The 14,627-nt window shown below is 46.9% G+C and overlaps 1 protein-coding gene across 1 annotated transcript; it reads right to left on the bottom strand.

Annotated features, from left to right (window-relative positions):
* Window positions 1-498: 498 nt before the first annotated feature.
* On the bottom strand, window positions 499-14,066 carry Rbx1 (ring-box 1). Its single transcript, XM_042698009.1, has 5 exons — window positions 13,943-14,066; window positions 11,355-11,433; window positions 7,531-7,601; window positions 2,404-2,489; window positions 499-682 (listed from the first exon to the last, which is right to left on the bottom strand). Exons 1-5 carry the CDS (start codon window positions 14,018-14,020, stop codon window positions 670-672), a joined length of 327 nt encoding a protein of 108 aa, XP_042553943.1. The 5' UTR covers window positions 14,021-14,066; the 3' UTR covers window positions 499-669.
* Between the last annotated feature and the right edge of the window lie 561 nt (window positions 14,067-14,627).

The following is a 14,627-nucleotide window of genomic DNA, read 5'->3' as shown; positions in this document are numbered from 1 at the left end:
GAAGGGATGCTGTGGCTCAAAGTGGTAGAGCGCTTGCCTTGAGTGAAAAAGTGAAGGACATTGCCCTAATCACTCTGGTTAAAAAAAAGTCTCAGGCCGGGCGCTGGTGGCTCACGCCTGTAATCCTAGCTACTCAGGAAGCTGAGATCTGAGGATCGTGGTTCAAAGCCAGCCCGGGCAGGAGAGACCGTGAGACTCCTATCTCCAATAAACCACCAGAAAAACCAGAAGTGGCGCTGTGGCTCAAGTGGTAGAGCGCTCGCCTTGAGCTGAAGAGCTGAGGGACAGCGCCCAGGCCCAGAGTTCAAGCCCCACGACCGACAAAAAAAAAAAGTCTCAGGGACTTTCTTTGAACCGTATCTCAGGGCTCAGCTCCCGAGTAGCTAGTATTACAGGCACGGGCCACTGCTGTCTGGCTACCATTTAGCTTTCCAACCTGGGAAGAGGGATCACTTCACTTTCACTCCTTTTTTCCATACACAGAGATAACATCCACTCTAGAATCCAACTGGACTTTATTTGACACAGAACGCAGTATCATTGCAGGAACAGCAAAATGAAAAGACAAAGGAGAAAAGACACCGTTCTAGCTAACGTATAATTAAGTAAAGAGGGGCTAGTCACTAAATGAATAACAAAACAGTTAAGCTTGATGGAAGAATTCTTTTTCTAGTGGCCATACCTGAAAGACAAAGTAAATGACTTTATCAATTCCATGTAATTTCCTACTTCAGGCCATAAACACATGTTTAAACATACAGAGAACTTGAGTTAGAACTTTGGAAAGATGTAAATAATCATGTGTGCAAGTGTGCTTCAAGGGGGGTGACTGCTGATTCCTCCCTCTCCAACACCCCATACCTCATGGCTCTCCCTGTGCCCAACCAAACTCCACCTGACCACCTGACACCCTGGCAGAGTCAGGTTGAGATTAGCAGGTGAGAGGGAAAGTAGTTATTAGGGGTTGGGGAAAGGAGCTTCGCCTGTTGGTTCCAATTAGCAGCCCAGATGCCATGAGTAGCCTTTGACCTACGATGGCTTCTTTCACCTCCCCTCAGTTATCAGGAGGGTTTAGGTTTAAGGTTTAGGAAAATCCTGAGGACAACAAACAGCTCTCAGTTTCAAAATCTAGCAAGCTGTCCTCAGATCCAAGTGTAGCTCCGATTCCATTCCATATTCCAGAGAGAACTGGCAAAACGAGGCTTGCAGTTCAGGGGGCTCTGATTGTCTCAGAGCTAAAAGTTGGTCCTAACAAGATGATAAAAGTTGCTAGGAGCCAAGCTCCAGTGGCTTATGCCTGTAATCCTAGTGACTCAGGAGGCTGAGATCTGAGGCTCTGCTCTGAGAATTATGGTTGGAAGCAAGTCCCAGTAGGAAAGTCCACGAGACTCATCTCCAACTAATCAGCAAAAAAAGCACAAAGTGGAGGTATGGCTCCAGAGGTGGAGCACTAGCCTTGAGCAAAATAGCCCAGGAACAACCACCAGATTGAATCCAAGAAAAAAAACAAAAAAACCAAGAAAATAAAAAAACAAGGAGCAGCTGGGCGCCGGTGGCTCACGCCTGTCATCCTAGCTACTCAGCAGGCTGAGATCTGAGGATCACAGTTCAAAATCAGTGTGGGCAGTAAAGTCCATGAGAATCTCATCTCCAATAAACTACTCAGAAAAAGTTGAAGCCGGGAGCTGGTGGATCACGCTTGTAATCCTAGTTATTAAAGAGGCTGAGATCTGAGGATTGTGGTTCAAAGCCAGCCTGGGCAGAAAAAGTCCATGAGACTCTTATCTGCAATTAACCACCAGAAAACCAGAAGTGGTGGGTGTTATGGCTCGTGGTAGAGCGCTAGCCTTGAGCTGAAGAGCTGAGGGATAGTGCCCAGGCCCAGAGTTCAAGCCCTGAGACCAACAGGAAAAAAAAAAAAGAAAAAGCCAAAAAGTGGCTTGTTAGAGCGCTAGCCTGAAGTACAAAAAGGCTCAAGGACAGCGCCCAGCTGTGAGTTCAAACTGTAGAACTGGCAAAAAAAAAAAAAAAAATTAATCAGGTATCATAAAGCTCTGTCACAAGTAATCAACATGAGATAGACCAATAAAATGTTATAGGTGGTTATCAGTTTAGCCCAAAGCAAAGACTAACCTCAGGGAGCCCATGGGGCCTTATTAGCATTGTGATATTGGAAATATTTAATAGTTTGTTGATTCCTGGATTTGCTATTTTCATAAATCCTAGAAGGCTGGAAAACCTGTGTGTCAACTTTGAATTGCTGATCCTGTGTACATTAACCAGAACTCATCTTAAGAAGCAAGGCATGTTCCACAAGGGTACCTTCTTTTCAGCTAGAAGGGTCAGAGAAGGGTGCTGACCTCAAAGCCCAGACTTACAACACAGAGACAGGCAGACACGTACTTTTGGAATTCCCACTCTCTGTTGTCCAAAGGGCACACCTGCCGTGTTTTGAGCCAGCGAGAGATGCAATGGAAGTGAAAGGCATGCTGAAAGAAAAGACACATTTGTGAAGAGTAAGTTTGTGGGGGACCTGTCACTAGACACCACCTCACAGCCAGTGTAGTAGACACGAGGTGCTGGAGCATGGCACTAGATGAGGGGCAGAACCCCCAATAAGGTTTACTTGAGACCCACCCTCTCTGGAGACAAGAATATTGCCAATGAAAGTGTGATAAAAATGTTTTTCTACTAAGGAAAAGGATGGTTTGGGGAGCAAAGAACTTCTAGTATGAGCTTTTCCTCTCCTTAAGGGAATAAGTGGCTTCCACTCTCATTTACCTACTAAGAGGATGCTTCTATTTATCCAGAGAAAGGAGGCCATAATCACATTCAGATTCCAAGCTTTCACATTTTTTTGTATTTATTATTGTAAAAATACTATACAGAGGGCTTACAGTTACATGAATGAGATAATGAGAACTATCACTCCCATTCTTAATTAGAAGCTTTCTTCCCACCTTCTCTGTCCTTGTCCTTTTTTTTTTGTCATGGGGCTTGAACTCTGAGCTAGAGCACTGTCCCTCAGCTTAAGGCTAGCACTCTACCACTTGAGCCACAGTACTACTTCCGGTTTTCTGGAGATAAAAGAGTTTCATGGCTTTTCCTGCCTAGGCTGAGATCTTCAGATCTGTCTCCTGAGTAGCTAGGATTGCCTGGCCTCCTCCTGTCCTTGAAGAATGAGGACCACTCAGAATAGGGCCTCTCACCCACCAAAGGATGAAACAGGCATCCCCAAATTCTTTCTGCTCAGCTCAACTCTGATCAAAGGGATTTACTTTCCACTTTATAGATTTATAAGAGCCCAGTACTTAATAACCCTTTAATGGTTGATTTTTGTAAAAAGTAGTTTTTTTTTGTTTTTGTTTTGTTTTGTTTTGGGTCCTCATGCATGCAAGGCAAGCGCTCTACCACTGAGCCACCTTCCCAGCCCCAAGTAGTTTTTTTTTAAAAGAAATAAAAGAAAGTATCCTGAGAGGTATCAAAATTTATTTTATGATCAATAAGGAATTAAAAAGAACAGGGGGCCGGGTGCTGGTGGCTCATGCCTGTAATCCTAGCTACTCAGGAGGCTGAGATCTGAGGATCACGGTTCAAAGCCAGCCTGGGCAGGAGACTCTTATCTCCAATAAACCACTAGAAAACTGGAAGTGGCGCTGTGGCTCAAGTGGTAGAGTGCTTGCCTTGAGCTGAAGAGCGCAGGGACAGCGCCCAGGCCCAGAGTTCAAGGCCCACGACCGACCAAAAAAAAAAAATCCTATTCCTGCTTCTACTGACTCACACTGCCCTCCAGGTCTGGAGACATGCTCCCCCACAGGTATGCAAGACACTAACCTCCACCTCCTATTGCTCCTGTGTCCCCCAGACTTACCTTTAGGACAGGCTATGAAAGAAGTTTCAGGGCAGCTGACAGCACTTCTTTTAACTTGTTTTTTTTTTTTTTTTGCCTGTAATGGGGCTCAAACTCAGAGCCTTGGCACTGTCTCTGAGCTTCTCTGGCTCAACGCTAGTGCTCTATCACTTGAGCCACAGTGCCACTTCAGGTTTTTTCTTTTAATGTGGTACTGAGGAATTGAACCTGGAGCTTCATGCATGCTAGGCAAGCACTCTATCACTGAGCCACATTCCCAGTCTGCTGACAGCTTTTTTTTTTTTTGTCGGTCTCAGGGCTTGAACTCTGGGCCTGAGTGCTGTCCTTCAGCTATAGCACCACTTCTGGTTTTCTGGTGGTTTATTGGAGATAAGAGTTTCATGGACTTTCCTGCCCGGGCTGGCTTTGAACCGTGATCCTCAGATCTCAGCCTCCTGATTAGCTAGGATTATACAGGAGTGAGCTACCGGCGCCCTGCTGCTGACAGCATATTTTTTTTTTTTGGGTCCGGTCGTGGGGCCTGAACTCTGGGCCTGGGCGCTGTCCCTCAGCTCTTCAACTCAAGGCTAGCGCTCTACCACTTGAGCCACAGCGCCACTTCTGGCTTTTTTCTTTTTGCTTATGTGGTGCTGAGGAATCGAACCCAGGGCCTCAGGCATGCAAGGCAAGCGCTCTACTACTGAGCCACCTTCCCAGCCCCCTGACAGCATTTTTGATCCAGCTCTTCCAATTTGTGTCGAACGGACAATGTTCTGTGTTAGAGAGGATACATTTATAGCAGCTCGTGGTTTTCAGACCAGGTTCACATGTTCAACCTCATCTAAGCTCATGGAGCAGGCTAGATAGATTTTTTTTTTTTGGTTGGTCGTGGCGCTATCCCTCAGCTCTTCAGCTCAAGGTGAGTGCTCTACCGCTTGAGCCACAGCACCATTTCCGGTTTTCTAGTGGTTTATTGGAGATACGAGTCTCAAAGACTTTCCTAGATAGATACTATTATCTGCACTTTACAGACAGGAAATTGCAACCCAGACAAGTGACTTGCCTAGCTCACAGAGAGGCAGAATTAGCACTCAAGTCTAGACCAGGGCTGCTGACACATTCTGCCTTCTTTCCTTCATGATAGGCTAGTCTGAGTGAGGTGCTCCTTAACCACACTTAGTGGAGCTCACCCTCTTTTCCTTCTCACAAAGGAACACGGTTCTTAGCTTATGCCTCACTGTCAAGGACAGCAAAATATCCAGTCTGACTTTCTTATCCTCATGTATAAGGCCACACAGAGTCCTGTGACCCTGAAGGAGACGCTCTGCACTGGGCAACAGTGGTTCATGCTTGTAATCCTAGCTACTCAGGAGGCTGAGATCTGAGGATCGTGGTTCAAAGCCAGCCAGGGCAATAGAGTAAATTGGGAAATGGCACTGTAGCTCAAGTGGTAGACAACCAGCTTTGAGCACAAACAGGCTCAGGGACAGCACCCAGGCCCTGAGTTCAAGCCCTGGGACTGGCAAGAAAAAAAAAGAAAGCACTGTGCAGGAATGGAAGGGAGAGAGCTCTAGAACATGGGGACATGGGAAGAAGTACAAAGAGGCCTCCACACAAATCTGCATTAATTCAGATATTTACACAAACATGTTTATTATGTACTGGGAGCAGGTCTAAGCCCTCTTTAACATTAAATCATTTGATCCTAACTAAAATGGTCTAGTATTAGCCACATTTTACATGAGGGAATCCAGGATTAGAAATGTAAAAACCTAGGCCCAAAGTAACTTAGCAACTAAGAGAGAGGGAAAGGGTGGTCCTATCCCAGAACCTATGACTCCCTGTGTCAGGCCAGGAGCTGTAGGTCCTCTGTCCCCTACGAGGACACAGGAGGCTTGGGCAGGGCAATTTTAGTTCTTATGACTGGGACTCTATGGATGTACAGACACATTGTTAACGTGGGCTACAATGTTTATCCTCCATAGCTGTCAGGCTCTGCCAGCCCGAACACTGAATCCAAGGCTGCACCGCATCTTGGGCACAAACCATATTAAAAAGAAAAATTATAATTTACCTAAATGTCGTGTTTAAAACACATACACAGGGGCAGCTTAGCGGCAGAGTGCTTGCCTAGCATGCATGAAGCCTTGAGTTGGATTCCTCAGCACCACATAAGCAGAAAAAGCCGGAAGTGGTACTGTGGCTCAAGTGGTAGAGCGCTAGCTTTGAGCAAAAGTAGCTCAAGCCCCAAGACTGGCGAAAACAACAATAACAAACAAAAAACAAACCCAAACAACAAAACAAACAAAAAAACACATATATTCGATGCTTATTCTTCAAAATTAGTTTCACAGACACATGCCCTTAAAACCTGCTCAGATGATACATAAGCTGGATATTGGTGGCTCATACCAGTAATCCTGGCTTCTCTGGAGGCTGAGGTCTGAGGACTGCTTTCTAAGCCAGCCTGGGAAGGAAAGTCTGTGAGACTTTTTTCTTAATTTTTTTTTTATTTTTGGGTCAAGTCAAGGGGCCTGAACTCTGGGCCTGGGCGCTGTCCCTCAGTTCTTCAGCTCAAGGCTAGTGCTCTACCACTTGAGCCACAGCACCACTTCTGGCTTTTTTCTTATGTGGTGCTGAGGAATCGAACCCAGGGCCTCAGGCATGTAAGGCAAGCACTCTACCACTGAACCACCTTCCCAGCCCAAGACTTTTTTCTTTTCCAGTCATGGGGCTTGAAGGACCTGGGTGCTGACCCTTAGCTCTTCAGCTCAACGCTAGTTCTCTACCACTTGAGCCACTTCTGGCTTTTCCTGTTTACATGTAGGTGCTGAGGAATTGAACTGAGGGCCTCATGCATGAGAGGCAAGCACTCTACCATGGAGCCACCTTCCCAGCCTCTCTCTCTTTTTTGGTTGGTCATGGGGCTTGAACTCTGAGCCTGGGTGCTGTCCCTCAGCTCTTCAGCTCAAAGTGAATGCTCTACCACTTAAGCCACAGACCACTTCCTTCTCCTATGCTGGGGATTGGACCTAGTGTCTTGCCTGTGCTAGGCAAGTGCTTTACCACTAAGCTATAGTCCTAGTGGCCTACGGTATAGTTAAGATGAAATAGTCCCTTTTCCTCATTAACTAATAGTTACTGTAAGGTCCACTCATGGATGGTGAGCAGACTCCACCCTCCTCGCAGCAAAGTCTCCGCCCAGTACCAGCGTTACCTAGGCAACTGGCATACCTGGAAAAGGTCACATATGTATCTGCTGAGATCACATCTGAATTTGATGTGGCCATACCTTTCTCCGCCAATAGCCTAGATAAGGCCTAGCCCAGGCCCAGACGCTCTCTTTTTGTAGCTCTTTCCCAGCTCTCTCTCCCAGGCCTTTCCCAGCCGCATGGAGGGCCAACATGGCCTGGTGCCAGCCAGAACGATGAATAAACCTACCCCTTACCTCAATACCACGTGCGTGGTGCTGTTCTTACTCAACTACCTCTTTTTAAAAACCTAACAGTTACCCTGTTAAAAATGAATAGTACGAGTATTTGGAATTATTTTTTTGTCTACCTCATGGGAGAGATAGTGGGCTTTTTTTTTTTTTTTTTTTTTTAAGAAAGTTTAACAATTGACAAAGAAGTGGATAACGTGTTTATAAGCAATGTTGATAGGTGAAAACATTTGCTTACATTACAGACTCCCCACGCAACCGTACACTCTTCGGAAGTCGCAGATGCCTGGTTAGCCTGACATTCTATGCCTGTGGGAACAAGAGCAATGGCATCACTGACAGCAGCAAAACTTCACATCCTGCAGCAGCATCGCCATCCTCAATTACCCATTATTATTATTTTTTTTTTGGGTCCGGTCGTTGGGCCTGAACTCTGGGCCTGGGCGCTGTCCCTCAGCTCTTCAGCTCAAGGCTAGTGCTCTACCACTTGAGCCACAGCACCTCTTCCGGCTTTTTTCTTTTTGCTTATATGGTGCTGAGGAATCGAACCCAGGGCCTCAGGCATGCAAGGCAAGCGCTCTACCACTGAGCCACCTTCCCAGCCCTACCCATTATTTTTTGGTTTGTTTTTAGCCAGCCTGGGCAGAAAACTTGAGACTCATATCTCCAACTGATCAGCAAAAAGCCAGAACTGGATGCATGGATGCATGTTGTGGAGTACTAGTCATGAATGAAAAGTCAAGCCAAAGAGGCCAGAATTCAAGTCCCAGTGTGGTATATTTCACACACACCCCTCCCCTGCCATGGCATTAGGGTTTGAACCGAAGCAGAAGCTGTAACACTAAATAGGGTTAAGTGTTTGTACCCAGGTTGGCTGAACTACAATTATCCTATTTTGGTTTTCTGTGTATCTGAGAGGCACAAGCTGCCATGCCTAGCTGTTGGGGGAGATAAGTTCTTGATAAATTTTTGTTTTGCGTGGGCTGTCTCAAAATGTGCTCCTCTTGATCTGCTTCCTTTGTAGCTGAAGTGTGAGCCACTACATACAGTAAAAGGGTGTGCTGCTGCTGCTGCTGCTTTTTTTCTTTTTTTTTGGTCGGTCCTGGGACTTGAACTCTGGGCTTGGGCACTGTCCCTGCACTCTTCAGCTCAAGGCGAGTGCTCTACCACTTGAGCCACAGCACTACTTCTGGTTTTCTAGTGGTTTATTGGAGATAAGAGTCTCATGGACTTTCCTGCCTGGGCTGGCTTTGAACCTCGATCCTCAGATCTCAGCCTCCTGAGTAGCTAGGATTTCAGGCGTGAGCCACCAGCACCCAGCTTTCTTTCTTTTTTTTTTTCTTGTCATGGGGCTTGAACTCTGGGCCTGGGCACTATCCCTCAGCTCTTCAGCTCAAGGTGAGTACTCTACTACTGAGCCACAGAGCCACTTCCAGTCTTGCGGAAGTTCCTGCCAGGGCTAACTCCAACTGCAATCCTCAGTTCTCAGCCTCCTGAGTAGCTAGGATTACAGGTGTGAGCCCCTGGTGCCCCGCTAAGGGCAATGCTTTTTCTTCTTCTTTTTTTTTGCGGGTTGTGGAGGCTGAACTTCGCCTGGGTGCTGTCTCTCAGTTTCTTCAGCTCAAGGCACACTACCATTAGAGCCACAGTGCCACTTCCGGCTTTTTTCTGCTTATGTGGTGCTGAGGAAAGGAACCCAGGGCCTCAGGCATGTGAGGGAAGCACTCTACCTCTGAGCCAACTTCCCAGCCCAAGGGCATGCTTCTTAAGGGTAAAATTTCTTCCTCCTGTTACAATGCTATAAATGAAGAGAATAGCCAGGTGGTGGTGGCTCACACTTGTAATCCTAGCTACTCAGGAGGCTGAGATCTGTGGATCACGGTTCAAAGCCAGCCGGGGCAGAAAAGCCCATGAGACTTTTATCTCCAATTAACCACCAGAAAACCAGAAGTGGTGCTATGGTTCAAGCGGTAGAGTGCTGGCCTTGAGCTGAAGAGCCCAGGGAAAGCCGCCAGGCCCAGAGTTCAAGCCCCACGACTGACAAAAAAAAAAAAGAGAGAGAGAATAACTTAAACTGGGTGGTAGTGACTGATATCTCTAACTCTAGCCACTTGAGAGGCTCCACGACTGGACCCTCCCAAAAAATAAATAAATAAAATAAAAAGACAAACTAAAAAGAAAATACGAAGCCAACACCAGTAGCTCATGCCTGTAATCATAACTACTCAGGAGGTTGAGATTTGAGAATTGCTGTTCAAAGCCAGCCAGGGCACCAAGTCTGTGAGACCCCTATCTATACTAAACTACCCCAAAAGACTGAAGTAGAGTTGTGGTTTAAATGGTAGAGGCACTACCCTTGAGCAAAAACAAGCTCAGGGACAGTGTCCAGGTCCTGAGTTCAAACCTCAGGATCAGCACACACACAGAAAAGCACAACAAGGGCTGGGAAGGTGGCTCAATGGTAGAGCGGCATGCATGAGGCCCTGGGTTCGATTCCTCAGCACCACATAAGCAAAAAGAAAAAAGCTGGAAGTAGTGCTGTGGCTCAAGTAGTAGAACACTAGCCTTGAGCTGAAGAGCTGAGGGACAATGCCCAGGCCCAGAGTTCAGGCCCGATGACCGGACCCAGAAAAAAAAAAAGAAAGAAAGAAAAGAAAAACACAACAAAAGAAAAGAAAAAAAATTAAAAAGGAGAAAATATTAAGAATTTTAAAATATTTTAACATAGGAGTTCAATATTAAACTTTAGTTAATCTTCAAGGCATACTATGAGACCAAATAGCTGTAACTTGTAAGAGTTCAAGGCATGGATAGAAATGGACAAGCTCATAATCAAAGACTCCATCCAAATACTTTTGAAACTTTGCTTGTATTTTTCTTTGATAGGTTTCTTCCAGCCCTCTTAAACACCATGGTGGCTGCTAATCTTTGGACTATGAAAAGGAAAACAGAGTTAAAGCTTAAAGGCATAGAGAGATCAAGTGCCATGATTGCCTTCTTACACAACATTTGATTTGTACTTTCTAAGTTGCAATGATCACACTTTATTCCTCTAATTGGGTTTGATACTCATCAGGCAAATAATTAATGAGAAATTATGTACTGAATACCATGCTAGACATATAGTAATAAATAGAATTAAACGACCAATACAAAAGGAAATGACAGAGTATGTTGATAATATTTAAGAGAACCGCTATCGCCTATGTGTGTGTCAGTATGATCTCTGAGCAAGTTTAAGTGGAGAGCTGAGGATTTTCCAAGGGTTAGTCTTACATGGAACAATAAAGCAGCCATTAGCCACATGTGGTGCTTGAACATTTACAATGTTGCTAGTCTGAATTTAGACCCTAGATTTAAAGACCTAAAAAAAAAAGGGGGGGGGGGAAGGATATAAACAGTATTTCTTTTGCTTTTGGCAATGGAGATCAAACCCAGAGCTTGTACAAACAAGGCAAGTGCTCCATCACTAGACTATACTCTTAGCCATGTTTATATTGATTTACAATGATTTTATGTTTAGAATATTTTTTAGCTAAAAAGCTAAAGCAAGAGAATGAGGCCCTGACTTCAGGCCCCAGTATCAGAATAAACAAAATGTTTTTTTTTTTCCTCTTGGATACTGTAGGCTAAATATTAAAACCAACTTCACTTGTTTCTTTTTATTTTATTAATGTGACATTAGAAAATTTTAAATTTTGTATATGCTCCCATTTGTGGCACCTACCTACCTAATGATGTGCTGGTCCTGGGGCTAGAACTTAGGGCCTGGGTGCTATCCCTGAACTTTTGAACTTATGCTCAAGGCTAGTGTTTATTGGAGATTATAACAGTCTCAGGAGATAAAATCTCACAGGCTTTCTTGCTGGAGCTGGCAAATCCTCAGATTTGAGCCTCCTGAATAGCTAGGATTACAGATACAGATGTGAGCTACCAGTTTAAACCCACCTATGGACTACATGCAGAATACCCCAAGTGCTTTTGAAGAAATTTTACCATATCAGGATAGCTATAGTCTCTGTTACCTTCTCACTTTCCTCCCATCCTCCTACAATTACTTACAAAGATCCATAATATGGTTCCTGCAGATGGCACAGTTATCAACCACAATATCCCAGGCCCACAGGGCTACTGCATTCCACTGCAAAGAGAAAAAAGAGGAACAATGCACTATTCTTTTAATATACTCACACACAATATCTCCTACTGCAGATATAGTTAACATTTCTTTGGTCACAGGGACTACCAAAAGTACTTATTGAATATTATTCATATTTCAGAGGACAATAGGAGGCTTCATCTATGCTCTCTCATTTACCAATCAAAGGTTGCAGATACAAACACAGAAATTAATGTCATACTTGAACTTTTTGTCTATAGTAAGCAAACTAGAATTTTGAAGCACCTGTTTTTTATTTAATACATACAAAGTACTCTGCTAGCTTCCCAGTTTTAGAATAGATAAAAATCTGAATAATATCTGTTCTTCAAGGCAGTCCTGGAAGCTTGAGTTTGGAAAGGTGAAAGCTTGGAACAGAATGGATTAAGATGAAGGTTGGATCATAAGGTGGGTAATCCTGGGCTAAGCTGGATAACTAGTTACCCAGGTCAGTAAACAGAACAAGGTCATCTCTTAAATCATAGAAGAGTGAGGATGTAGGGGCTGGGAAGGTAGCTCAGCGGTAGAGTGCATGCCTTGCAAGCATGAGGCCCTGGGTTCGATTCCTCAGCACCACATAAACAGAAAAAGCCGGAAGTGGCGCTGTGGCTATATATATATATATATATATATATATATATATATATATATATATATATATATATATACATATATTTTTTTTTTTGTGGGGCCTGAACTCTGGGTCTGAGCACTGTCCCTCAGCTCTTCAGCTCAAGGCTAGCGCTCTACCACTTGAGCCACAGCGCCACTTCTGGCTTTTTTTTTTTTTTTTTTGCTTATGTGGTGCTGAGGAATCAAACCCAGGGCCTCAGGCATGCAAGGCAAGTGCTCTACCACTAAGCCACCTTCCCAGCCCTATATATATTTTTTACTTTATTTTTTTGGTCCGGTTGTGGGGCCTGAACTCTGGGCCTGGGTGCTGTCCTTCAGCTCTTCAGCTCAAGGCTAGCGCTCTACCACTTGAGCCACAGTGCCACTTTCGGCTTTTTTGTTTTTGCTTATGTGGTGCTGAGGAATTGAACCCAGGGCCTCATGCATTCAAGGCAAGTGCTCTACCACTGAGCCACCTTCCCAGCCCCACAAGTGTATATATATATATTTTTTGGTCGGTCGTGGGGCTTGAACTCTGGGCCTGGGCGCTGTCCCTCAGCTCTTCAGCTCAAAGCGAGCGCTCTACCACTTGAGCTACAGCGCCACTTCCGGTTTTCTGGTGGTTTATTGGAGACAGGAGTCTCACGGTCTCTCCTGCCTGGGCTGGCTTTGAACCACGATTCTCAGATCTCAGCCTCCTGAGTAGCTAGGATTACAGGCGTGAGCCACCAGCGCCCAGTATATTTTTTAAAAGCCCCTTTCGTACACTAATGTGGTGCGACTTCCCAAACTTCCATCTTTTTTTTTTCAAGCACAATTCTTAGCGTCTAGGTAACTTCTTCAGCACGTCTCATACTTCAGCCTGCACTTGGAAGAAAACCCTCACTTCCATTATTCTTCAATATGGCTACTTGGTTCTGAGCAGCAGTGGCCACAAAACAAACAAACAAAAAACCAAAACAAGTAAATAAAAGTCAAAAGACATGTACAGCCAGATGTTCCAGGAACACCAACTTTGCCCATTTCAGGGTCTTCATTTTGAGTAACGGGTTGATTTCACCTGAGGTGGCAACCAACACTTTGGGAAATCACGAAGAGCCATTTCATGCGAAAAGACATTCTTGCTTTCCCATTCTTTACCAGGTCAACTCGTCCTCAACCCTCCCTAAAAGCCAGCGGACTCGAGTCTCGAATATTCTTTTAATGAAGTCCACCAAGCATTAAAAAAAAAAAAAAATGTAGTAGCATAGGGGCATCCGGACGTGACAGAGAGCCATGGGACGAGGGAGGCCGTGGGGCAATCCAAGACCCAAGTGACGCCCTCCAAACTAACTGGGAGAGCCGAGAGGGACCTAAAGGAGGCCTCCGCTCCGCGAGGCCCAAGTCGGGGTCTCTCAGTCAGGAGGCCCCAAGCTCCAGAAAGGGGCGGGTGAGGGAGATGGCCGGCCGCGCTCCTGCAGGGCCCCCGCGACGGCACGACCTGGGGTCCCCGGCCTTCTCCGCACGGCCCCATCCTCCCCGCTCCGCATCCCGGCGACCCCCACGCCCACCCTGCCGAGTCCTCCCCCCCACCCCGCAGTCACTCCACTGACAGATCAGCCGCTAGGCTCCGGCAGCCAAATCGCAACCGGGCTTCTCAATAAACCCCTCCGTGATTGGTTACTCAGCTTCCGAGCGAAACCAGCATGGCCCTACGCAGTGGGCTGTTGTCCCGTCGATCAACCCTAAGGCCCACCCCCCCGACTTCCTTCCGTGGTGGCAGGTCCCAGGAACGCCCTGAAATGAAGCCCTTTCCACAGCGCCACGGGTCGCCCTCGGGCCTGCCAGCCAGATATGCTCCTCTCTAGCTTTCCCCAGAAAGGTGCTGACGAGACCCAACCTTTTTCACTTCAAAGCGCTTCTTGCCCGCGCCGCTGTTGGTGCCGCTCGGGGTGTCTACATCCATCGCCGCCGCCATTTTGGAAACACACGGTCTGTCGTTCGGTCACCGCGCCTGCGCAGCAGCGCACGCCTCGCTTTTCTTTCCCCGCCCCACGCCTGGGCTCCTCCTCCCGGTATTGGTATTAGGGGGCGGATCCTGTAGCCACGCCCCTTAAAGGCGCTGGAGCAGGCTTCCGCCCCCTTGGGGTAGGATGGGGAGGAGGCGGCGGCCGGAGGGGCTTGGGCGGGGCCGGGCGGGGCCGGGCGGGGCCGGGCGACGTGCACGAGCCTGGTGGAAACGTTCGACGAGGCTCGTGCTCGTCGTCCTCCCTGGGAAGCCCCCGGGGCCGCACTTTTTCCTGGGGCGGTGGCTGCTTCCTCCTTGGTCAGACCTCACCCAGACCGGGTCCCCAATTTGTCCCCCAGTAGGGGTGGGCCCGCCTCCAGCTGCCGGGAGCCGAGACCCGGCTTGGGCCTTGCGCAGACCCGGCCTGGCTCAGGAGCCTGGCCGGGAACGGTCACCTCGGGAGGCCTGCGTCCGCGCCAGCCCGGCCCCAGCCCCCATGTGGTTTCCGGGTTTCAGTTCGGGAGATGACTCCCGGGAAGAGACCCGGAATGTCCTCCCCGTGGCCAAAGTCGGTCTC

This window comes from Dipodomys spectabilis, unplaced genomic scaffold (assembly GCF_019054845.1).
Source record: "Dipodomys spectabilis isolate Male_0828 unplaced genomic scaffold, ASM1905484v1 ptg000230l, whole genome shotgun sequence".
Classification (NCBI taxonomy): domain Eukaryota; kingdom Metazoa; phylum Chordata; class Mammalia; order Rodentia; family Heteromyidae; genus Dipodomys; species Dipodomys spectabilis.
The sequence above is the reverse complement of the archived record's forward strand: the minus strand, read 5'-3'. Positions and strand labels throughout refer to the sequence as shown.

Coding starts and splice junctions, on each gene's coding strand:
- Rbx1 (XM_042698009.1), bottom strand. CDS start 14,020: ATGGCGGCGGCGATGGATGTAGACACCCCGAGCGGCACCAACAGCGGC. Junction 7,602..11,354: donor GAACCATATTATGGATCTTT/GTAAGTAATTGT, acceptor TTGTTCCCACAG/GCATAGAATGTCAGGCTAAC. Junction 2,490..7,530: donor TTGCGTGGGGAGTCTGTAAT/GTAAGCAAATGT, acceptor CTTTTCTTTCAG/CATGCCTTTCACTTCCATTG.